A 25,544-nucleotide genomic window follows, 5' to 3' on the forward strand; every position below is an offset into this window, starting at 1 on the left:
TGCTACCCACGCCATGGAGGAGGTCTTGCCTTCGGCTATCCTGGTAGTTGGTGTCCCACTAGGCACCCCTGCAGAAAGCATTGCACAGGGTTTTCAAGTAAAAAGAGAACATGAGCCTCACAGGGTTGCCCGCTGACGTGTGTTCTTTGATGTACTTAGTGCCTCAGAGGGTTCAAACAACTCTTCCCACTTTGGAGACTTTTATTGGAGGAAGCTCCCAATAAAATCTGTGTCATCACATGACCAACTCTCGGAGTATACAACTAACTAGACCAGTGCAGTCAATGGCCATCTTAAGTGTGTTCAGTCAGGTATACCGCATGCCCGCCAAAGTGCAAGCATCATGCCCTCCAGGCTGGCGTCCTACTGATTAATTGGTTCTGCCGACGGATCGGAGCAGCGTAATTTGTTAGTAATTCCACGTTACAAGAGTAAAACGTAATTACTAAATTCCTCAAATCCTGCCGCAGAAATAAAAAAATTCCACCTACCCCCACCTTTTTGTATTGTCACCCCCCACTTTTTACTCCAATGCTGATGGTTATGACTCTGAAAATGCATTGGAGCCTGCTGCCCAAACCCTAGTGCCAGTGTTCTCTCCCTAAAACTGATACATGAGAATTGATTGCTATCTCAATTGGCAAGAAATGTAACCTAATTATAAGTCCATGGTACCAGTGGTACCCAGATAATGGGAGTTAAAGGGGTCACCAGGACCTGAAGCACTGTTCGTTTCACTCTGAGTGGCCCAAGTAAACAGATGACAGCAGTCCTGCCATTGCAGACTGCAGGCGCAGTGCAAATTGCCAAACTCAACTCAGCCCTCACCATGTGTGGCAAGGTCAAAGCTCTATTTTTAATATATGCCAGACAGCCATAAAGAAGATGTGAACATGTAAGTGCAAGCTCATATGTCACTATAGTGGCCGTTACCATTAAAGGCTACAATAAGAGGTAGTCTACAGGATAACATGGGCTGGCACACAGGTTGGCAGCTCCATTATGACACTGCTGAAATAGGTCATGTTTGGTATCAAACAACGTGCCTCGTCAACCCCGACAGGATTCTCAGGCCGAGGTCCATGTGGCCTGCACCCAGGTGGCTACCTTAGAGGTTGCCCACCTGGTTTCCCCAGCCTTTCCTGTGCTCTGGCTACCAGCCCCAAGCTGCTGCCAAGGAATCTGCCCCCTGCCAGGCGATGTGAGCTCTCCCAGCTGTCAGAAACAATGGCCTTGACGGGAAGGAGACACACGTTTCTCACCGACACAGAATGGCTAGTGAAGTGGCACATCAAGGTAGTGAGCTTCAAAGCTTACACGGCCTATGATATGCAACCAGGCTGCCTCCCAAAGGAGAAAACGGCCTTTCCCCTGCCCCAGGCACATTTGCACCAAGGGAGGCTGGAAATGTATGTAGTTAGGAGTTGTACAACCCCAGAAGGCTAGCCACACCTCTCTGGTGGGCTACCTGGTCTGTACAGCTAAGGAAGGCTATTGCCATTTTTACAAGTGGTAGAATAGAGAGGGTTCTGGGTAAAAAAACCTCGGGCGAATTAGCCGCTGGAGCTAGTAGCTCATTGGCCACTTTCACCCACAGCACTAAACCTAGGATTTAAAGGGAACCCCTGGCACCAGAACCTCAGTTCTGATCTGACTTGCAACAGTGGACACAGAAGATACCAGAGTCTACGACAACAGGATCTGCACAAAACATAGGTGTGATACTCTGCACCTGCGGCAAAAAACAGACTGATACTGCACTACTGCGACTCGTCCCGGAGCAAAGACCAGTTCCCCCAGACAGAGGGACCCCTTAGAGATCCAAAGGCAACCCCAGACTCACTTGGACTAGTGGCACGAATCCCTTGCAGCCCGCAAGTAAAAAACGCCGTCCAGGACCAAAGAATCGCTGACCATCAGGCCCTACGAGGGATCCCCCAGAAGTAGATGGTCCAGTGCATTGTGTTAAACTTGGTCCAGTGCATTGTGTTAAACTTAGTTCTGACCTCCAGCAAGTTTCAGGTGGCTATCATTTTCCCCTGGACCTCCAGATATCAAAATGACATCTTGCTGACTTTACCGCTGCCAAGGCTTGTTGGTGGCCAGTCCAGGCAACCAATGTCTTTACTCATTGGTGCAACATTAGTGAACTTCAAAGCATCGCTTACAGCAGTGGTCGCCTTGTCAACTTTTTGCACCTGCTTCCCCACCAGCTACGTCTAAGCAACCATCTTTGGGGTACTGGGATAGTATTGCCTAGAGAAGCCTAACCAGCATTACTACGTAATACTTCACTTTCTTACAGTTGCTGCCTATCCTGTGTGGTGTTAGGGCAAAGATGGCAGACATTGAAAAGGCAAGCAGTATTTTCAAACTTCTACATTCAGTAACATAATTTGCCATTATGAGGAAAGATTAGAAAAAAAAAGAAAAAAAAAAAAGAACAAAAAAAACCAGGCGCATGACAGTACTAACAGCTGGAATAGTGAAATGAGTTTTGTTAGAGTGTCTACCAAACTAGGCCATAGCTCCAACCTGGTGTGCCAAGAATATGGTCCTGGACTGCCTGCACCAATTCTGATGCAAAAGCCAATTACGTATTTTATTATCATTCATGTTATTACAAAAGAAAAATTATAAATGGGGTCTGTATTAAACCATTTTTTTTTGCGTAGGTTTCTTTCCATCTCCCTCCGCTACTGTGTGCCCCACAGGGCTGAGCTTTTTTTTTTTTTACACATTTGTGATTCCATTTGAAAAAAAATGTTGATTAAGAATTAAATTGCCATCATGTATTAGCATCAATGAAAGGTTTACTAAGCCAAAATAGTTTTTCTACCAGCAGTTTTTTTACTTTTCTAACTTGTAATCAATGGTTCACCCGGACCCACTTGCAGGTGTGGTCTGGGTGAACCTGGAAAGCTATACATTTCTAAAAAGCAGATAAAATTTGGGAATTCAGCAAGGGATAATTTGTGTAGATATTATATTTGGGGGAAAAACATGAACAAATTGTTAAAATGTAAAAAATAAATAAATGAAAAGAAGTAGGAAAAAAAATAGAAGTGGGTGACTTTCATTTGTAATTTTTTTTATGTGCCCAATATACTGATTTTAAGAATAGCGACTCTGAAATAGGTGTTACCTTTGCCATCATGTGATTCAGAGAGTATTCAGAAAATTATGCCTCAAACTGCTCAAAACACACACCTCCCCTCGCAATTTTGACAATACATTAACCACCAGTGGATATCTAGACACAGATCCCTCTTAAATAGTTCTAATGAACTGGCAGAGAAAACCTGTATTAACTGTGCATATTTATTTTCAGATCTGGACTTAGAATTTGATTGGGGCATTGCAGATTACTGAATGATGCAGGAGGTAGGGGGAACCCCACTTAGAGATGGTTCATCTCATTCTGGGATTATACGCATCATGCTACGAGTCTTTACATTACAGGGTGAGTTGTCTACCGCGGCAGGTAATACTTTAGATTGCTCAACCCTGGGGTGCATTGGTCTCATTCCTGGGAAGGAGGGGTCGCATGGCGGGAGAAGGGGGGGGGGGCAGGGGGGGGGGGGGGAAGACTTAGGGACACAGGGCACACACCACAATTCCTAAAATAAGTGTGGCACCACTAGCAAATGGTTTACATTGTGATCAAATATTTTTATTGCCCTTTATAAGAGCCCCTTATTCGGATCCTCAAAAACTGGGTATCTCTACATGCATTTAAATGGGGATCATGTCTCAGAATCTGGAGTGGCTGCCACAACATGTTGAAGCTATCCAATCAAGGGTTTCCCAAAGGTCCCTGGGGCCTACGGTGTGCTCACCCTGCCCCCTTCTATATTTTAACTTTTTTTTTTTTTTAGGATGCAGGGAACATATTCCTGCTTCCTGTAATGGCTGTCACAACATACTGTTCAGGTTGTGGTCAGCCAATCAGGACTGATTAGTCCCCTTTAAAGTGGTCCAGTTTTTCTTCTGTGGTGGCAGAGTGTGTGCGAGCGAGCGATGCCGAGTGAAGTTGTCGTAGTAAAGTGCTACTTTTTAGCCAGATTTAGTGTAAATCCGTTCAGTTGTTTTTTCAGTAAATGTGACAGATGTGTCCTATGGGAATTAACATGAGAAGTCAACAATTTTAGGACCACACACTGGACAGTTTAGCAGGAAACTTCCCAGGAAGGAAGTGGATCAAATTTATTTTAGAAAGGTTCGTCAAATAGCACCAAAGTTATTAGCAAAACAATAATGTTCTTCCTATGGAGCTCTGACCGGACTAACTACACAGTGGCGATAGTCACTGTGTAACATACGTGAATATATATTACAGTGTGTGTGTATACATACACACATGCATACACACACGCACACATGCATACACACGCACACATGCATACACACACGCATACACACACGCACACCCCCCCCCCAATTAAGATACCTGCATGCTTAAAATATTTAGAAAAGAAACAAAGTGCAATGATCAAGTAATGCCATCAATAGAGCATTTACTCGTAGAATGCAAAACGTATGAGTGAAGTACAGGAGAGGAAAGCCCATAGAATAATGCAGGGCTCTTTGATCCGACTGTTGTTAACTTGTCCACAGCTTTCAAGACCATTATCTCAGTTGGAGAGCAGAAAATATAGATAACTGATATATACAGCTTCTGGCATTAAGCCAACTGTAATAAATACTTGCACAATATAAATATTACTTTGAACTGCCCAAGAAAGGGGTACCTACAACTACATACTACAAAAACCACACCTATACAATGTGAACGATGGCCATGATTGCTGTATTCTGGAGAGATAAAGTACATCTGTGTAAATATCATATTTAAATTTACTTCGATAAAAGGACATAGTTTGAAAAATTTTCCTTTTGCAAGAAACTAACCTCTATCAAATGTTAAGGTGGCATTTGGACCAATCAACATAGCCACTGCACCGGCACCACCAGTTGGCCTTGCGCTCCCTGTGGCATACACAGCAATGTCTCCAGCAACGACAAGTGCATAACGTCCTGTAAAGAAACAAGAAAGAATAGGAATTACCCACCTTACATTGTAGTTAAAACAGAATTAAACATTCCCGAGTTAAGTGGCCTGTAAAACACCTGGCCAGGAGGATCAGTAGTGACGGACTGGACAGATGGATGGGGCAGGATTACTAAACTATTTTCAAGTACATATATTTTAAAAGAGGGGACAGAAAATGAAAGGGGCAACTAAACAAACTATTTTGCATCGGTTCTGGAAAATTCCGTTGTACTGGAAATTAGGGTGATTTCAAATGTTATTCTCCTGTATAAGAACCTTTGCGTTACTAAATCTTCACACTGCAGAAATCTGATGAATATGTTTTAACTAGTTCAAATATAAAAACAAGTATTTACATAGCCAATAGGTCTCACCTTTGGGACCTTATAAGTGTTTAGCCATGCAACACTTGATGTTGTTGCACCAAGGATATTGTGCTGGATAACTAAACACTTATAAGGTCACAAAGGCGAGACCTATTGGCTATGCCAATGCTTGTTTGTACTTGCACTACTGGCAACTTCTTCCTGCCTGTTCTCATGCTTGTTTGTTATAAAAAAAATTGTTATGGGGGAGCGGGACGAATAACGGGGGAGTGGAGGTTGGAAAACAGTAATTTAATTAGAACATGAGCAGCGGACGGACACTAAGGGAGAATCAACAGATGCTAGATTCCAAGGGCAGACTGACTATTAGACAAATTCTATAGGTTCTTGTTTAGGCGGTGTATGTAGAGAACGCTTTCATGCAAACAGTCAATCCTACATAAAGAAAGAGGAACCCGTACACAGACCAAAATGAACTTATGCACGCTGCGCAAAAAAAATGAAAGGCAAGCTAACAGGCGCACCTAAACAGGCTTTCAAAGAGCCAAGAAGTCCAGTTAGAAACCCACACACAAAGGCCAACAAGGCTAACTAGGACAAAATGATGGCCAAGTGCTGGGCGAGTGGATGGATACATAGTTTCTGCAGGGGAGTTGCATACTTAACTTTAGGCCCTGCTGAGGAATACATCTGTCAGAGAAAGAAACGAAGTAGAACACATGCAATCAAGGGCCTCAGCTTTCAGAAATTACTTCAACTGGTGTCAATCAACATGCCACCAGAAAAACACCATGTGAGAAGTTGGCCTGGCATATGCTGTCCACTAGTTATAGGCGACACCTTGAACCAGTCCAATTCGAATCTTAAGGTGATAGGTTAAAAGACAACCTTTAAAGAAAGCTATCCTAGTGGTAGCTGTGGAGAGCAGCCTTCAGGCTAAGTCTTGAAGGATTGTTAAGCTTATTGTTTTACCATGGATAACCTCTTGAATGACCAAATGAAAGAGTAGTCCACACAGGTATATATTCAAAATATATGTATTTATTCTAAGAACAAATCCCACTAGTCTCTTTATGAGGCTGGAGGTAAAGATACAATTCAATAAAGCATTTATAGTTACAATAAATAGCACTGGAATCACAGGGCCCGGGGGGGGGGGACCAAACCATATATTTAAAAAGTGGTATAAGAACCACAACAGTTCTGCAGACAGTGCCTAGGGCACTTAGGATCGCTGGCCCCTTACGAAACCCCCCAAGGTAGTGAGGAAGGGGACCCACGGGAAGCGTGTGCAGTGTTGAAACTACGATTGGGATCCCTATTAAACCCTATGGAGAATGTCGCGGTTGGAAATTGCGAGAATCTAGACACTTCTAGCAGGAGTTCAAGTTCAGGAGTTTTAAGTTAAGCTCTTGGAGGGCCCACACCCATGACAGTACCGAGGTACCACTGTTACCTGCCCCAGGGAAGCCGGGTGCATAGGTCGTTTTCGATGTCGGGTCGTTTTCAATGGAAAAAGGTGAAGAACTGCTGCTGGCGTGAAGCATCGTCGATGTCGTGCAGATTGAAGATGTAGATCTTGAAGGAAAGGACGTGAAAGCAGAGGGGACAGAGTCTGGGTCACTAGCCAGTGACCAGGAGCCCTCAGGAGAAAGAGACCTTCAATGTCGGGTGCTTCCAGGTTGAAGACGGGTAGCTTGGATCAGCAGCCACGGAGTCCAGGAGGCTTCAAGGAAGGCAAGCTGCTGGAGGGCGACTGTCCCACGAAGGGTGAAGGCCGCTGCGGTGTTAGTGTCCTGATTGGATCCACTAAGCCTGGGCAACTGCAACCCAGGCAAGGATCAAGAAAACAGCTACTGTGCAGACCTACGGGGTCTGAGCGAGGTCTCCAGCGAGGAGACTGTAGAGCCGGCCTGGAGCAACCAGGGGAGCTCTTGGAAGTGAAGATTGACCTCCGCTAGGGCCCACCAGTCGAGAGAGAGGCAGCAATTTGGCGTGCGTAAAGATGTGCCCACGGGTCGCCGAAGCGGGCTGGGGTGTCGATCTTTGGCACAGATGATGCTGAGAGGTTGGCTCAATGGATGGGCCAAAGCACAACTTCCCCACTCGTCGGGGTCGTGTGCTGGGCAAGAGGTGGCCGGTGTCCTGGGGTACTGGGTATCTCGGCACCCACGGGGTCCACGGTGCTCAGCTTTACTGTGCACACTCACTGGCCTCTGGGATGCTTGGGTACCCACCTCAGGATAGGCAGAAGTCTTCGATGTCCGTAGGAGCAGCGGACTTCCAACCGGGTCACTTGCAGTGTTTCAGGTGCCTGCCAAGCAGGGGAGTAACTCCTTTACCCCAACAGATATTTCTTCATTCAGCTGAGCGGCAGCTCGTCGAAGTTTCAAGTCTTTGAAGCAAAGTTCTCGTCCAAGATTAATCTGAAGCTCTGGGGACCCTACACCCACCTTTATCCAGGGATTAGGGGAGTGTCTGAATCAGAGCCCACCAATGGGAGTTCAGGCGGGAAAGGGTGGCTACACCCTCTCCCCTTTGTGCGTTTCCCACCTGGGCAGGGGACATGATGCCCCTGAACCGGTTTGAGGCGGTGTATGCAGAAGTAGGCACTGGAGAAGCCTACGTGCAAGTTTGAAAGGCATCCTATGGTGCACCCACCCAGTTCCAATCCACATAGTCTGTCTGGGTAGGTTGAGACACCTCCCTGCAACAAAATCCCTATTGTCCAGCTGCCGTGGCTGGAGTTCTGCCAAGCAACAGGCAGCCAGAGTCGTGTGGGTGGCGGGTAGTATCCATTTTGTACTTTGTGTGCTCTTTTAAATTGGGGTCTAAAATCTGCCGCTTTTACCATATCACCTTTCTAACAGGGGGGAATCATGCCCTCACTCCCATGGCTGGATTGGGGGTATGATTCCACGATGTTTGACACCAAACATGACATGGTTCTGGGCAGTCACTCTCAAGTTATCACGCTATCGTGATTACTTATAATGCGGTTAAGAGTATATGGTATGGCTGCACTACAAACAACCTCGCAACAGTTTTAACGAAAGTTGCAGAAAGGCCCTACTCAGGTAGGGGTTCCCCCCTCACACATATCTCAACACCCTGCCTTGTAGGATTAGCAAGGCCTGCCTTAAGGGTGACCTATGAGGATATATGTGTTGTATTTCAGTGGGATACAGGATACATATATCCCTGTAAGGGTTGCAAGCACCACCTTACCCAGACTACAGTAGTGGTCTGGTGGTGTCAGTTTGTATGGCTGTCCCAGGGGTGGCACAATAAGTGCTGCAGCCCCTGGTAGACCTCTGAGGGACCCATGCCCTGGGTACCATCTACAAGGGGCTCATAGGGTGTCCTCAGTATCCAATTGGTATGTACTTAGGGTACTCACATTAGTTTAGAGAGGAAGCAGATAGGCTGGGGTCCTGGATAGCAGGGCCACAGCCGGTCTAGAGTCAAAAAACAGTCAAAACATCAGCAAAAAGTTGGGGGCAACTATGCAGTCGATGCCACTCTCCTACACACCAGTCCAGGCTTTAAAGCTTGCAATGCGTGCAAGTTTTGAATTCACGTTTTAAGCGGACAACCAGCACGACTGACGAGCAGTAGAGGTCGTCTACATTACACAATGGAACTAGTTTGATGGTCGCAGTGTGCTGAGCTAAATCGCACACTCATCTGACAAGCGTCTTGCAGGTCTAGATAGTGCTCTGGACATGACAATCCCGCTTCACAACCAAATAGATCGCATCGACAGTCACTTTCAAGTTTACTTACATTAACTACATAAGTCTACCACAGGCCATACGTTCACAGCTGCAGGACCACGATGGGCCACTGAACTGGTCCACAAATTCACTACAAGTGATACAAAACCAATAGTGAAATCTGGAGTGACTGCACGATTCATCCTTGGACAAGTACATATGGCCGGTTCCGAGCCAGTGAACAGTTCTACACGTCAGTATCTGTATTATAGGGATATTTACACAATTAAATAAATTCTTAAAACAGGCACTTAAATCAGACCAATCCTGACAATTCTTCTAGTCCCACCTCTTCAAACATGGGTATTTTTACGCGTACAATACTTGGGATATCTTCCATATTCTGACTAGTTTAAATACCGGAAGCACGGAACTAGAACTGCAGGCAGTGTTTGTCGTGCCAGATAATGAGTGTAATTAAGCAGTAAGGGCTGTAAGAGGACGGCACTACGAAATGCCAATGCATATTACAAGCCTATATAAAACTCTGCACGTTTCATGAATTGCATCAGTAACCCTACTGGTGATACCTGGTAACATTCTGAAGTTTAGACTAGCCGCTATCGTGTATACAGTGAGTGATTCGCTTTCCTCCTTGGCTGAGCGTGTCGGTTACTACTTTGGGAAGATAGTGTAACAAACATGTAGAGACTGGATCAGTTGGGTTTCTTCGGGCAGACAAAAACTGAGACTACCAGGGTAGCACATGTGCCACTAGATCCCTCAGTGAATCCAATTGATATGCAAATTCCCTCACCCGTAGGCGTTGCACTTGATCAAGGTGACCACGTGCAACAGTGTGGCACCGCCAGGCTGCAGTGCAATGACAAACCTTTACGCCGAGTACCCCAGTTCCTCTGAATCAAACTGTATTAACTGATTGGGGCGGGGTAGCTGTGTTATTGTACATTTGTTGTAACCACTTGACACACAGGCCTGGCAGATACAGCTATTCTACAAAAATGTGGGAGCCGAGTTAGTACCATATGCCACGGCATCGAAAAGAATAGCATAAGAGTGACAACAAGTGCCTTGAACCAACGCCAATCAATCCACTGTAGACACCAAAGCGTGGATGCCCTGGCACAACATTAGGAGTGCTTGAATGTACACCGCTTCACTCCCGGCTCTATTTCCTACCCTGGATACTCGCAGACCGCTGGGGAGGGCAGTCCCAATCTTTCAATATCTTAACATTGATAAAACTGTCTGGAGGATGCACAAACTGTGGATGGACTTGGAAAAAAACTATCTTTTTGGAGCAGCGCTGAAGTTGTTTGAGGAAACTCATTTTGCAGATTTTAAAAAGGATTCAGAACTATATACAAGCTATTTTTTTTTTAAGCTCAAGTCTACCCCAAACTAGGACAAATAACTAGTTGCTTATGAGGATGTGCATTCTTCATGCCACTGCAGTTTATGGCCCCAAAGAGGACAAAACCGCAACCTGTGATATTATGCCGGTGCGTGCCATTATGTTGTTGATGCCAAAGTCTACCTACACCAGACATGAAAATGTACGAAACGGGAGGGTGAAACAAGAGTGGAGATTAAAGTGCCACAAGCCCTTAAGGAGCATGATGCCGAAAGTTGATTAACTATGCCAGTGTAATACCAAACATGTTTATTTACAAGTGCTAAGCCATTCTACAGTTCACTGTTTCCGATAAGCGTGTCCCAGTAGTCAATGCTTGAATTCAAGCCAGGCTGCACTACAGAACAAGCATTTGCAATGCAATAGGTCTCGCATTATAAAAGTGTGAGCAGTTGGCATTGCTAATAATAATGCAACACTAGCTATTGGCATTGTAAATGATGCCATTTATTTATGTGTTTGTTTTATAAAATAGATTAAAAAAAGGCATGGTCATGAACAATGGCAATAGCTGAAACTTTTGCAAATGCGAGACCTATTGCATTGCAAATGCTCGTTTCAGTACTGCAGGCTTTTTTAAAGTTTTAGTCACTACTCAAAATGAAATCCATTTTATCAGCGTTGCCAGTGCTCCTTTATGTTTAATTGCCTAAATGAAACACAATGTTCTAAGCAGATTGCTAAACAGCCTCTCCAGCCCCGATCACAATGTCTCACTTCATGCTGGACAGTGGGCACCCCGTTTTTATGCAGCGCCAAGACGGGGTGAACTAATGCACAGACTGAGGTCTGTCAGCCTCCAAGTCTCAAAGCATTCCTTGCAACAGTCCGCTGTGTCAAGGTTTTGCCATGTGTACAGCACACACTCTGCAACTGCATGTGGTTTCAAAGTTGGAGATGACTTCCCAAACTTTCCCAAGGTGTTCATCGTGTTGGTGACAGCGTATTTATGCTAACAGCCAAAAAAACTGTTTGTGGTTGTGTGTGTGTTGGTGGTGTGTGTGTGTGTGTGTGTGTGTGTGTGTGTGTGTGTGTGTGTGTGGTTGTGTGTGTGTGTGTGTGTGTGTGTGTGTGTGTGTGTGTGTGTGGTTGTGTGTGTGTGTGTGTGGTTGTGTGTGTGTGTGTGGTTGTGTGTGTGGTTGTGTGTGTGTGGATTTGTAGGTGTGGGTGTGTGGTTGTGGGGGTGTGTGTGAGGTTGTGGGGGTGTGAGTGTGGTTGTGGGGGTGTGAGTGTGGGAGTGGGTGGGTGTGTGGGGGGGGTGGTTGTGTGTGTGTGTGAGTGGTTGTGTGTGTGGTTGGGTTTGTGATTTTGTGTGCGTTTGTGGTTGTGTGTTGTGGTTGTGTGTTGTGGTTGTGGTTGTGGGGGTGTGAGTGTGGGGGGGGTGAGTGTGGGAGTGGGTGGGTGTGTGGGGGTGGTTGTGTGTGTGTGTGTGTGTGTGTGTGTGTGTGTGTGTGTGTGAGAGTGGTTGTGTGTGTGTGTGTGGTTGGGTTTGTGATTGTGTGTGTTTGTGGTTGTGTGTGTGGTTGTGGTGTGTTTGTGGGGCGATTGGGGAGGGCAGAGGTAGGGAAGGAGAATGGAAGGAGGAAAGGGGATGTAAAATTAGTGAGAAGTGTGCCAGGAAGGCAAAGAGAGATAAAGAGAACAGGAGGTTCAGTGGGGATAGAATGTGAAAGAAGAGAAAGTGAAGGGGAAGTGAAGTGAGGACAGCAGTAGGAAGGTGTCGAATTTAGGAGGGGACTAGATGGGGGAAGGAGAGTGGGGGCATACTAGAGGAGATGAAATGGGATCTAAAGATGATAGAAGGGCGGGGGGAGACGAGTGAACATCGATGGAAAAAGAGGAAGATGGAGGGTGGAGACCTAAAAGGTGATAAGATGAGGCAGGATCGGGAGGGGCGAGTACAGAAAGAGCAGAATCTGTGGAAGGAGAGAAAAGAAAATAGAAATGGAGAAGCATGGGGAGGGGGCAGGAAAGAGATGGGGAGGTGAGAGAATAAAGAGTGGGAGAGAAGGACCAGGAGAAAAGGATGGAAGGTGGAGAGAAGAGGAGGGAGTGGCTGAGATAAGGGTGAGGATGTAGGTGGAAGAAAGAAACTAAAAAGAGATGGGAGTGAAATGAGGCTAGAGGAGAGGGAGGCTGGAGAAGAGAGGGGCACGAAAGAGATGAGGAGGGTGGGGGTGGTAGCGAGGCCAGAGAAGAGGGAGACTGGAGAGGAGGGAGGCAAGAAAGATGTGGAGGGAAGCGAGGCCAGAAGAGAGGGAGGCTGTAGAGGGGGCAAGAAAGAGAGATGGGGGGGGGGGGGGGAGGCCAGAGGGGTGGGAGGCTGGAGAGGGGGCGGGCAAGACAGAGATGGGGGAAGCGAGGCCAGAGTAAAGGGAGGCTGGAGAGGGGGTGTGAAAGAGATGAGGAGGGTGGGTGGGGGGGGGGGGCAGCGAGGCCAGAGGGGAGGGAGGCTGGAGAGGTGGAGGCAAGAAAGATGTGGAGGGCAGGGAGGGAAGTGAGGGCGAGAAAGAGATGAGGAGGTTGGGGGGGGGGGGGGGGGGTGGGTAGCGAGGCCAGATGAGCTGTGAAGCATCCAGACTGTCCTGAAGGAAATAAGGTGCGAGGTCGGGTGAGGCCAGAAAGAGTTGAGAAGGGAGGATGGAGAAGGGAGGATGGAGAGGGGGGGGGGGGGAGGTGGAGGGTGGGGGAAGAGTGGATGAATATGTGGCGGTGGGGATGGAAAACGTGCTAGAAGCGAGCAGGGAGAGAATAAAAGAGGTGTGGAGAAGAGAAGGGTTTTACGCAGGTAGAGGGGTAGAAGGACGCTGCAAGAAAAGAACATCGGAAGATGAGAAAGAGGGGTGAGGGAGAATAGAAGGAGATGAGGACGGATAAGCAGAGGGAGAGAAAATAAGGACAATGAGGCGAGAGTGGAGAAGATAACGAGATGCAGATGCAGATGAGACGATGGCGGTGGAGACGAAAACAATGAGATACGGATGAGACGGAGGCTGGAGAAGTGAAGGGCGTAGAGGGCGGGAGAAGGGTGGGGGAGCGAGCATAGAAAAAGGGAGAGAAAATGCTTCCGAAGGAATAGTGGAGAGGAGAAGAGGAAGGCCGTGAGGCGCAGAGGGAAGAGGTGAAAGAATGAAATGTGGAAGCGTAATAAGGGAAGAAAATAAAGTGAGGGAGGGGGCTCAAGGGTGGGATATTGTAAGAAATGGGTGGCAAAGAAGTGATGGGAAGGAAGAAAGTGGAGGAGAGAACATAGAGTGCTGCTCTAGAGGGGACACGAGGAAAGGGAGTACAGGGCATGAAAAGGGTGTGTGCACACTTAAGAGTGTGCACCTGAAGATGCGTAAAGGTGGTGAGAGGGAGCAAAGGGAGGGCTGGGGAAGTAATGATGTGGAACAATGGAGACGTAGGCTGAGATGGGGGTAGTTGAGTAGGTGCAATGGCATGGTATAATCAGGAGGAGTGACGTAGGAGAGAAGGAGCGTGAGAGAGAGGTTAAGAGAGGGATGTGTGGTGGTGTGCATCAGGAGGTACTGGGACAAAGGCAGTCAGAGAACGAGGGAAAAGAGACAGACCACGTGTTGAAAGAGACAGCAAAGTGGGGAGGATGGTTATAGGATTAGAGGCGGCGCAAGTAGAAATGTGGGGAAAGAGGTGAGACGCGGAAGGACTGCATGGTGCACGCGGGAAGGAGGGGAGGAACAAGTGAGGGGAAGGAAGCACACTAGGAGGAAAGGGGGCAGGAGATATAACGAAAAAGGAAGAACAAAAACGGAGGTTGGATGGGCAAAGGAAGAAAGAGGCGACACGCGAACTGGAATAAATACAACTAAAAAGGAGGAAACAAGCATTGGCCATGAAAGTAATCGCGATCACGATCGCTGTGAAAGCGAAAGTGATCGCGATGATGCGCTAAAACACGCAAGGGATGCGTGCGCAAGCACGTGTGCTTGTTGCACATTCTAGCAAGCTGGCTAAAAAGCTGGGGGAAAAAGTGCTACCGCTGGCCACAGCTTGCCCACGCACATGCACTGCAAGCTGTAGCCGGCGGTAGCATTTTCTGACGCCCTCACTTAAGGTCTCGCCAGACCAGCGCCCAAGCGCTGGGTCAGGCGAGGCCTAAATAGTGCAAGTAATAGAATCATACTTCCATCTCGCTGTTACGTTCTCTGTCATGAAAAGAGTTATGGTAAATGCGCACACTTCAAATCGGGAAGCGCTCTTTGCCCTGCTAGCACCAGGTGACATGTTGCTAGTTGTCGTTTCGAGCACATTCCGCATGCTACTGAATACGACGTGGGGGACGGAAGTCCCCCTCAACCACGCCTGTGACACAGGAGCCCACTCAACGAAGCCTCAGAACCGAAGCGCAGTGCTTACCGGACTGCGGACAGTTTGCGGGAGCCGGCCGATCCGAAGCCATGCTCTGCTACAGAGGAGACGCCTGATCCACGAGCACCGCCCCCTGCTCTGTGGTAACGTGCCATTACACTGGCCTATCCCGGAGTGACAGGTCCGAAGAAACAACCCCGTGTTCAGCCGTCGCACACCAACCACAATGTACACATGCCTGGGCGGGGGGGGGGGAGGGAGGAGTGAGGAAACGGCGCTTAGGGCATACACGAGGGTGTAGCGAAATGAAGGGCCGACAAAAAAGCAAGGGACAAAAGATCAATGTCGTGCGAGAGTGGGTCAGAGCAGTCTCAAGAAGGCAGTGTATTTGAGGCAAAAAGGGGGCGCGGGAAAACAAATGTCTGAAAGAGAAAGCTATTGCGCAATGAAGGGGGGGCAGGTAGTGAAGGGGTGGGGTAGTTAACGGAAGAGAAGAAAGCAGGCAATGGAAGGCAGGACAGCTACTGAAAAAGGAAGGAGCTACACAAGTTAGACCAGAATGGGAAGAGAACGCCAACAGAGTACTGGAGGAGAGAGCACATACAGAGAGGAGAACTGCGAGATAGAAGGGAATACAAAAGGAGCACAGATAAGCAGAGCGCGAAGAGCACTAACGGGACAGGAATGGTAGATACGATGGGTACAATAGTACAGAGGTGTGGCCGCGAAAGTTAAAGCAACGCTGAGGGCATCAATCAAAGGGGTTTCAGTGGCGCGTTTCCCTTGCGGGAGCGAGAAAAAGCACCAGCTGTTTGCAAGTTAATTACAAACAGATGGTTTCAAAGCTCGCTCCCGCAAGGGAATCGCCAAACGTGCAAGCGTTGCTATTGAAAGCAATGCAATGCGTGCACGTTTTTGGCCTCAAAACCGAACCGATTACAAGAGGTCCCCCCTATGCAGCGCGCATGCACTGCGTAGGCCAGACCTAATAATCATGGCCACATTTTCATTGATGAGGGAATCTTCACTGACTTTAATGGCGCGGACACATGCTTGTTCAATGTAATTTTTTAGCTCAAAAACACCTTTCTATCAGTAAGGTTGCATGTTTTTTTTCTTTACTGGTTTTGGGATAGCCCCATGAAATACGAACCTCAATTTATGCCACTCAAGGGCTCCTAAACTCACTCCACAGACTGTTGTCCTGGTATGACTGTCATGTATTTTGTGTGAAGCATCTATGTTTCCCCTATGTAAAGAGCTTCCATGACCTGCCAGTGGGTCCTCTGCTCCCTGTACAGAGACTGATTGAGTAGTGCTATATAGCACTAGGGTGTAGAGATAACCACACCTAGAACTCTTTTCTGCCCCACACTACAAACAAACTGAGTAATCGATTGCTCAAATGAGTTAGTAGGTGGCGTCAATCTGCACTGGCATAACAGAAGGAATGCATTAGGCAATAAAAAGTATTCATGTGTTACTGAGAGCTTAAAGCACGGCCTAGTGAGAGGGAATTAGAGTGGATCCAAAGGCCAAGATAACCTACAATTTAGCAATGTTGTAGTTTATATAGCACCAAAATATCTATGTGCTTCTCTGGTGCAACCAAAGATGCCACATCCAAAAAAGCAACAGGTTGTCCGAAGTTGCACCTTTTAGAACATACTATATTTCCATAAAACGGAAAATAAATAAAGTGCATATGTGACACGATACGCAATACTTCTCCGTCTCTGCTATCCCCTCATGTGTGTATCATAACTCAATTTCGTAAAAATCTAGTATAGAGGAATGAGCTAACAACTTAATATGATGGCAACACACCCATTTTGATTTGGCTGCTGAGCAAGCTCCGTGTTTCTGAATACAATTCTCAGACCCAAAAAAAATATACTTCAAAACCAATTCAAAGTTGAAAAGAAAACTGGTTGTGTATTAAAATTATTCATCCATGTAATTCAGTCGTTGGGTGTAAGCTTCTAACAGGCAAAGTTTCAAACCTTGAGTTCATAAGAGAAAAACATGCAATTACCATCCCAGGAGCTGGACTCCACCCAGTTAACAGCGTTAAAGAGTGCAGCAGTTCCTCCATAGCATGCATTTGTTGTGTCGATGCCTTCCACGTCAGTATTACCAGACTCTTCAAAAAGTTGCATCAGGACAGTCTTTACCGATTTAGACTTGTCAATGATAGTCTCCGTGCCAACCTCAAGCCTCCCAATACTGTCGTAGGAAAGCTCATTCCTTTCCATAAGCCTCTGGACGACAGTCAGACACAACGAATTGATGTCTTCTCTATCAGAGCAGAAGCCCATTCTGGCCTGGCCCAAGCCAGCTGTGTATTTTCCAGCACTTACTCCATCAAACTCCTCCAGTTGTGCCTGGTCAACATACTGAGATGGGAAGTAAATCTCCAAGGAAACGATTCCTACATCTTTTGGCCAGCACGAGCCACCATTTAGAAAAAGAGAACCAGGCATAGTGGCAGTTCTGAAACGAGAAAGTAAAACTTAACTTAGAAAACGGAGCAAATTTTAAAAAAGAAATTCTTAAGTAATCTTACCAATAACTTTTGGAAATCGGATTCTGAAAGAACGAGTGTATGTGGAAACACGCTGATGTCTGAGCTTATTTACATTATAATTTCCCTCAATCTGGCTTTAACCAGGAGAGCAAAACCTTCCCAACAGTGGAATTACTCAGTTAACATTTTGAGAATATTGGTTATAATGTGTAATATCAGAACATAAAATAGCAATGCAAGAGAACCTCTTAAGGTGGTGCAAAACGTTCTACTAAGTACACAGCATGCACCGAACTAAATGAGGGAAGCTGCTAATCAGTGAGTACGCATAAGTGCACTACATGAAGCCATGCACTGTGCTGTAATGAGTTTCTTAACATGGCATTAAAATGACTTGGGTGGTTCAAAAATAATTGACCCGTTTTAGCAGACGGATATAAACATTCAGATTAACATGCAACTGGAATATTTATCCATTAAAACGTTGCAAACTCCTACCAATTTAGATAATCAGTATAAATGCCTGGTCTACATGACAAACTCCTGCTTGCTCTGGAATGTCCTATACGGGCTCTGGAATAAGGACAGAAACACCTCACCACAGTAAAATCGACAACATTTGTAAACATGGGTGTCAAGTGGCAAACTAGCCTCGATCTGTGAAGCACATACAGATCATATAGTAACCAGAGAAAGAGGAACATGTGGGAAATTCCCAACATTCCTTGGAACGCCACAGAAACCGTTTACAACAAATGCTGTTGTGCTAAAGAAACTCATGCTGGAAGACAGAGAAGCTTCCACCAGTCAGTATACTGCCTCTTAGAAACATGTTTTTTCTTAACCAAAACAAAGCCATGTTCAGCTCCCCGCTGCCTTTTGGCTAAGTTTGCTTTATAGAAATACCATATACAAATACCTCCAACTATACCATGTTTGTCCAATCCGGATTGTTAATTTCCCGACCTGCCCTTTGTTCCATTGCATGTGTAAAGGTTCTTATACATTTTGTCATTCAAATTTTGGCTTGAACCACTGGCTGTCTCTCTCTCAATTCATCTTTAAGCCTCTGCTGTTTGAGGAGTTTCAAGAGCTCCCATCCCGTCCTACTTTGCTCCTTAGGTTGTGGGCGCACTAAATCATATTCTTTGGATTGGGTAGGAAATGACAGCTCCTTTGTGTAAATGGTTTTACTCTGTAGAATGATGCTTCTATGACCTTCTAAGAGGCCCTGAAGAAAGAACGGGTTTAAGGTAAGAACTTATTCTGAGCCATTAATACTTTCACTTCAGTTGAGATTTTCTTGCAGCTGTACAGAAGAGGTAATGGCTGCCAACACCATAGTTGCTCATTTATGGTAGTGTTTATTTCACTCTTTTGTAACCAACCAATCTAAATACACTGTTACGGGACGACATTAAATATAATCACATTTCCAATATGGGGTGCTAATGCATTCAACAGGTTTGTTTTTATGTTTTCATGTTTATATTTCAGTACTGGCCACAGGCTGTCCTCATAGACACCCATTACATTTGCATCAAACTATTTTACACACTATGATTTTGCTGTACTTAACAGTTTCATCGGCTAAAGTTAAGAAGCAACGTAGAGCCACCACCTACTAAAATTGCCACCATCTTTGATCACTTCCCCTTCGAATTGCCAGAGTGGGTATACACAGTATTGGTGGAGAAATGTGGTACACTGAGGTATTTACCCAAGTGATCCAAGCAATTTAAACTTGACACCCGATAAAATACATGTGGGGGTCTCGATTTCTGCCCTTATCTAAGAGCACAAGACCCATTAAAAGTTTAAAGGTCCCAAGCAAATGTTTAAATTATCCTTTTACTGTTCACAGAACACCCCTTATAAGTGAGAATTAAGAGCCCCCTCCACCCCCCCCCACCCGGCGCACAGCAGCAACTAACAAATCCCCTAAAAGTATCATTTAAATCAGAGAAATAAATGAGTACCCAATAAAAGTGTAAACACTATGTGGGAAATTTATATAGGTACTATCTATAATTTGAAATACAATGTTTATCTATCAAAAAATCTATATAAGATTTTATCTCGCTTTATGTAGACAATGGGAAAACAAGACTGTACCCAAGTACACAATAAACATATCCCACACATACAAACCAAAAACGATTAAATTAAAAACCATCATAGGACCCTCAAGAACATCTCATGCACATGAATATACAAATTATGAATCATATGCAGTTGTCCAATCGAAGGAAAAGTGTCGACAATTCGATCCTGTTCAGCAATTCTTTTAAGAATTGTCATCAGAACAAAGTGCTACCTCTAATTAATCTGTCTCAAATTATATTGGAAAAGGGTAGAGTGGAATGGCATCCATGACACCTTCTCCTTCAAGATATCACAGCACGAAACTAGAAATAATGGCTCAGATTCGAACATTTTTGTGGTTTGTAGTACCACCAGTGCTTAATTTGAGTCGGAGGCGGCCACAGGCACTCAATTGTGGCGACCATCACTTATTTTTCCTGATCTGACATTCTCCGAAAGCAAGAAATTATATATATTAATCGTGAGCGAAAATTACGCCAACTTGAATCCAGATACATCATAGTCTTCAATACCAAGATTCCATTTGGGCTAAACTCTGATGAGGACCTTTTGGTACATTTAGGAGTCTAGACTAAAATAATTGGCTACCGAGTTCTTTTAAAGATGGTTTTAATATGCATATGGAACGGAAGGTCACGAAGGAAATACTGAATTGTGGCACAAAATGCGTAAAATCATGAGCCTTGTGGTGCACTTGCATGAAGCACTTGCTATTTGAAGGAAAGGACACAGTGACTGTGACAAACTGAGTTTGGTGGCAGCAAACTAATTGAATCAATCATGTGGTATTATCATTGAAGGGTTATAATGCAGAGAAGGTTAATCTCCAGAGGGAATGAATTGATAATGGAATCAAGCACTAGGGCATAGAGTTTGGCCATATGAACTGGGTTTTCATTGCTGGAGTATTAACACATGCACTTGCACTTCGTATATACAATGTCACCATATTTTCACTTGGGATTTATAATTTACTCGATTTTAATTTATTGAAAGGGTTTAATGTATTGAATAATCTTTTTGACAAATGAATTACTTGACAAATTGTGACCAAATATAATTAATGAAATTGTGTGCCATAAAACAAAATGAAATGTTCATGATATTTAAACAGTCAAAGTGATGAACTAGATCAAATGTGGGAAAACACAGTAAGATCGTGTACAGCCACCAACTGACAATATAGTCTTTGTTCAGGGGTGGCAGTTGCTTTGACCCATGTGACCGGGAGTTTCACCAATAGCTTTTAAAAATGTTGACAGTAAAACAGACGCTTGATGTGTGGCAAAAGAATGCCGAAACGCGTTACAGCGAAAATAATAAAAACCTAAGCGCGAAAATCGAAGGATCGGTGTGGTGTCTTTTCCAGTGTGGATCTCAGATTCAAATGAGGGATTGGAACTGGCAGCAGATATATATATTCTCCAGAAGTGACTAGAGAGTTATAAGCCTCTGTGGTTCATCACGCTAGGTTTTCATGTTCTGATTCAGAATGTTTTTTTAAATGTTTTACCTAAGCCCCTTTACTATTCTGGGCTACTAGTTATAATGTTGTCAATATATGCTGGTTCACCCAAGTGCAGACTGATTATGGTATAGGAAGGAGGTATCTATCAACAGGCGAGTGCCAGCTTCTAAACATGACACTTCAGACATTTCATATCTGTCCAAGCAATTACCAGTCAGGTCAATCACCCAGCCACCATTAGTGGATCAAGTATGAAGCTTTCACATTTTGGATCCTTTTGCCTGGCAGTGAGCCATATTTGTTGTTTGTAGGGTTAATCTGGTGTCCCCTTGCTGGGGTGCCATTGCATGAATCCTAGAATTTCCATTCCTTAAACAAGACCTAAGGTTTTTTTTTAACTGTTTATCAGCAAAAAAGCAGTTTAACATTGCTGACAGCACTGTCATACTCATAACAGTTACACACTACTGGAAACATTTTTACAGCCCTCAGAGGAGCAGTCTCTGACTATTGACACCACTTACAACCATGAAAGACTAGCAGTTCCCAATACCAACAGTACTCTCTCGCCCATCACAGACTAGCAGTCACACATTACCAGAAGTATTCTTACACCAACCACAGAGTAGCAGTAAATACAATAGGTTTGGCTGATAACTGAAATTGCCTCTGCACTGACTGGTGAACTTATGCTAGTGTTATAGTGGATGGGCAGGTGAGTGAAAGCAAGAATGAGTTCATGAATAAATACATGAGTGCAAGGATGGTAAACAGGTGCATGGATGAGTGACCGAATACATGAATGGACTAATGAGCAACTGCATGGATGGAAGAGTCCAGGCATTTCAGTTCTAAGCTACACCATATGGCATTGCCAATGTTTGTAGTACACTACTTTCCCAAAGCTCGTTTAAAGTGCTTTTAACCCCTTCGGTGCCCGCCCCTTTCCCCGCCCTGTGCCGGCCGTTACATTAGCGGGCGGGGTTTGTGACGAGCTGGACTCGTCAAGAGCACAGCGCCACCGCGGCCCATGACGAGTCCAGCTCGTCACGGGCACCGAAGAGGTTAAAAATATATATTTTAATTTCTGGCTTGACAGCAGGAACTAAAGTTACCAGTTACTTGAAATATAAACAGAGTGGCCTCTGCCTACATCCAGAACACTATTTCACTCTCACCTCATACTTTAGGCTCTTTGTAATGCATTGGGGGCACTTTTACATCGGAAAAGTAAACTGAACTACCATACACCGAATTCTTTACCTCAGGCAAATTATTAACAGAAAGCAATTTGTTCCTTTGTTTTTGTGTGTGCGGCATGTTTATTTCCATGATTTGAAGAGGAATCAAAATGCAAGCCAGATTTATTGGGTTTGCCAGTTCTCATTAATATTTGTGTCTATATTTTTATTGTGTTAGACATCGGTGGTCGAAGTGGGCAGAGAAAGGGGAAAGGACGTTTCCCAGCTTTATTAATTTGATCAAAAATTGAATTACTACAGGTTGAAAGGGAAGATGAAGAGACTCCTCTACTGTGAAGAGAGGTAAGGGAGCCAGGCAGCCTGAAGAATAAAATGCATTCTCTACAGGGTATCTGCTACCTGAATGAAGTGTAAATGTGTGCAATTGGTTAGCCTGAAAATCTAAAGGCTTCTTTGGGAGCAGTTTAGGCTTTAATGGATAGAATCTGGAATTTGCCCTTTTAATGGAAACCTTCAAAAAAGGTTTACACTAGGAACAAGTATTCTTACTAAAAATATGACTTTTGAAAGCATTTAAACAATCTTTTGGCACATTTTGCAACAACTTATTGATACGGGTTGCAACCTTATACTGCAACATATTTTTTTTTAACTGGCATATATTCACACTGCTTTCTATCAAAAGCTTCAACCTCTTAGCAATATAAATACACGTGACTATTTCGCCAGTGCACTGACCAGCAACCTGACTGTTCGGTTACACTCACACGAAGCTGAAATGGTCACATTAACAATGAGTCTTCCTACCACAAAAATGTATTTCCCATCAACAGATTTAATTTGCAATTAATTTTTATATGAGGGTTGTATATTATATATGCTGTTACCTGTACGTGAAATGACAACAAAGTAACTAGAGAAAATGTTGCTTTTTTCAGCCATGTCTCTGACCACACCCCCACTTTAGATGACCCTGCCCCACTATACTCAAGATCACAATTCCCATGCTTTTCTTTATGCACTTCGACCACGGTGTTATATACAAGAATCCTATGTAAGGCGCTCTGCCCTGTTTTTTAGGTTCAAGGCAGTGACGGTTTTAAATCCGATTGACCGGGACAGCGCCCTGGGTGGAAAGAAAATGTGGCGTTCGTTGGGGGGGGGGGGGGGGTTCGTTGTCCTGTGACAGCAGGAGGTATGACGAAGAAGGGAGGAGGGTAGGGGGTTGATGGGGTGCTAACAATTACGCTGGGGTTCATTATAGGCTGATTACAAAGTCTTTAACGGGCCCAATTGAGACCAAGTGAGATGGATGAGCTGCTGTTTACATGACATTAAGTCAGGCAACTCCCTGCTGCACCCCTCGGAATACTGGCGCCCCAGGCCTGGGCCCAGCTCACCCATACCCAAGATCGGCCCTGGCTCGTGGTATATAAAATGAGTAACATAAAATTAAATATTTGTTTTATGTTAAATTCAAGGACTTAGTTAATCACAATGCAGTAAAACGCTGACCTGACAAGCATATGAGCATGGGTAGATTGATAAAACTCTACAGCTCAGTCTCCTACTGCCCTATATGCTTATATGCACCTCATAAGAATAAACTATATAGCCCAGTCTGTTCTACTGCCCTACATGCTTGACACTTCATAAGACAGTTGCTTATGATCACATGCCTTTCTACTATTAACTGTAGCGAGGGACTCGGAAGAGTGACTTGGATGTTTCAGATCATGGGTTCCGTACGGATGCCCTAACACCCAAACGATGTCATTGCATTAATGGGAAGCGGTGGGCCAACCTTCGAGGAGAATACGGAGATCTGTGTACCAGTCACGAAATGGCAACGCAGAAAGCGGCTCTCGGCGCTAAAATACGGAACGACAACGCGCTCACTCACAAGAACAGCCTCTCAAAGAGGGCAGATTACTATTTCACAGGGAAATAAATATTCTTTTGCAGCTTTCGTTTTTAATGATCCCAAAATAACCCTCAACTGATACAAGCCAGGTAACGCAAGAGCATCTCCTTGCTGTTGCAGGATGAATAGAGGGGCGTCTTCCTTACCTCTGAGCCTCAGCCAGCACAGCGCCGTCCCTCTGTGAAGGTGTTCGCTTTCAGTACCCACTGCGTGGAGACTTCTGGAGCCTGTGCCGCTTGTCACCGGCGTGCTGTGTTTATCCAGACACCTGCCCTTGGTCTGCCGGAGGAAGCACGTTAGCACTTCCCATTAGAGGACGACCCTTAGTAATGACGCAGCGTCACACCATAGGCACGTCGAGTCTCGTACGTTGTGCTGCGGCTGCATCGGCGAATGGGAGCGGCCGCGTGAGCCTCACGGTAGCAGCTGATTGCTCGGCGCCGATGGGCTTTCTGTCGCAAGAGGAGCTCCGACTAAACGAAGCGCCTCGCTCTTAGAGGGTACGGAGAACGAGGATTCCATGAACTGGGGAGCCGAGGGCAGGATAGTAGATCATGGAGGATACAAGAGGCTTGAGACGCGTCTGGGCAGGCCTGCAGTGTTGCGTGTAGGGTTGCTGCTTTCCTCTGCTAGATCTAACGGCCATTTCTGCATGTTTGGAATGTCCCTCTGCAAAACCCTACACGCAGTCATCCGTGTTTATAGTTTGTGAATAGTTTGTCTAGCTGTAAGCTACTTTTGAAGTTTACATTTCCATACTGAAAAATAACGGCTTTTCTTTGATTTCCTGGAATGTTTTTATTGACATTGATGTACAATTAACGACCATGTTTGTAATGCATGTTACGCAGCTGACATAGGGAAGACAGTTACTTAGCAGGATTTCATAGCGTGTTTACTAAAAGCACACGTTATAGTTGGAGACACAGCCGGCCTTTCTGGAGCTCCACTGACGGATGGAAGTGGGGAAGAGAGATATTCAATGCTCTTACTTAATCTATATGCTATGCACATTTTCAGCTATGACAGGCATGTATAACAAGATGTCACACACCTCCCTCATTTACATGCACAAAACTACTCCTAGGAACAACTACACGTACTAACACTAGACACAGGATACTCACTCCACAAGGCACTTGGGTATAATGATATTTTCCAGCCTGTATGCCAACCGAAAAAACAAGCATTTGCAATGCAATAGGTCTCGCATTTGCGAGAGTTTAAGGTTTTGGCATTATAAATGACAATGCCTTTTATTGATGTTTTGATAATTAACATAAATAAAAGGCATTGTCATTTACAATGCCAATAGCTCAAAGTCTTGTAAATGCCAGACCTATTGCCCCAGGTTTTTCATTCTACTTAAAGCCCTGGTGTCCACCCAACAAACCAATGAAAACTCTGTTCAAATGTCACAGTAACATGAACCAGTGTACGCCTAATATGCTTCATTGA

At 45.1% G+C, this 25,544-nt stretch overlaps 1 protein-coding gene across 1 annotated transcript in view; it reads right to left on the reverse strand.

Annotated features, from left to right (window-relative positions):
- Nucleotides 1–24,414, reverse strand: part of HMGCS1 (3-hydroxy-3-methylglutaryl-CoA synthase 1) — a 66,538-nt gene extending 42,124 nt beyond the window's left edge. Inside the window, exons 1-3 of the mRNA XM_085631209.1 lie at nt 24,233–24,414; nt 16,895–17,352; nt 4,912–5,037 (exon numbers count right to left, since the gene is read on the reverse strand). Coding sequence (XP_085487335.1) covers nt 4,912–5,037; nt 16,895–17,342 — 574 coding nt within the window. The 5' untranslated portion in view covers nt 17,343–17,352; nt 24,233–24,414. The remainder of the gene's footprint in view (nt 1–4,911; nt 5,038–16,894; nt 17,353–24,232) is intronic.
- Nucleotides 24,415–25,544: the final 1,130 nt, after the last annotated feature.

The sequence above is a fragment of the Triturus cristatus genome, chromosome 2_1 (genome assembly GCF_964204655.1).
Source record: "Triturus cristatus chromosome 2_1, aTriCri1.1, whole genome shotgun sequence".
Classification (NCBI taxonomy): Eukaryota; Metazoa; Chordata; class Amphibia; order Caudata; family Salamandridae; genus Triturus; species Triturus cristatus.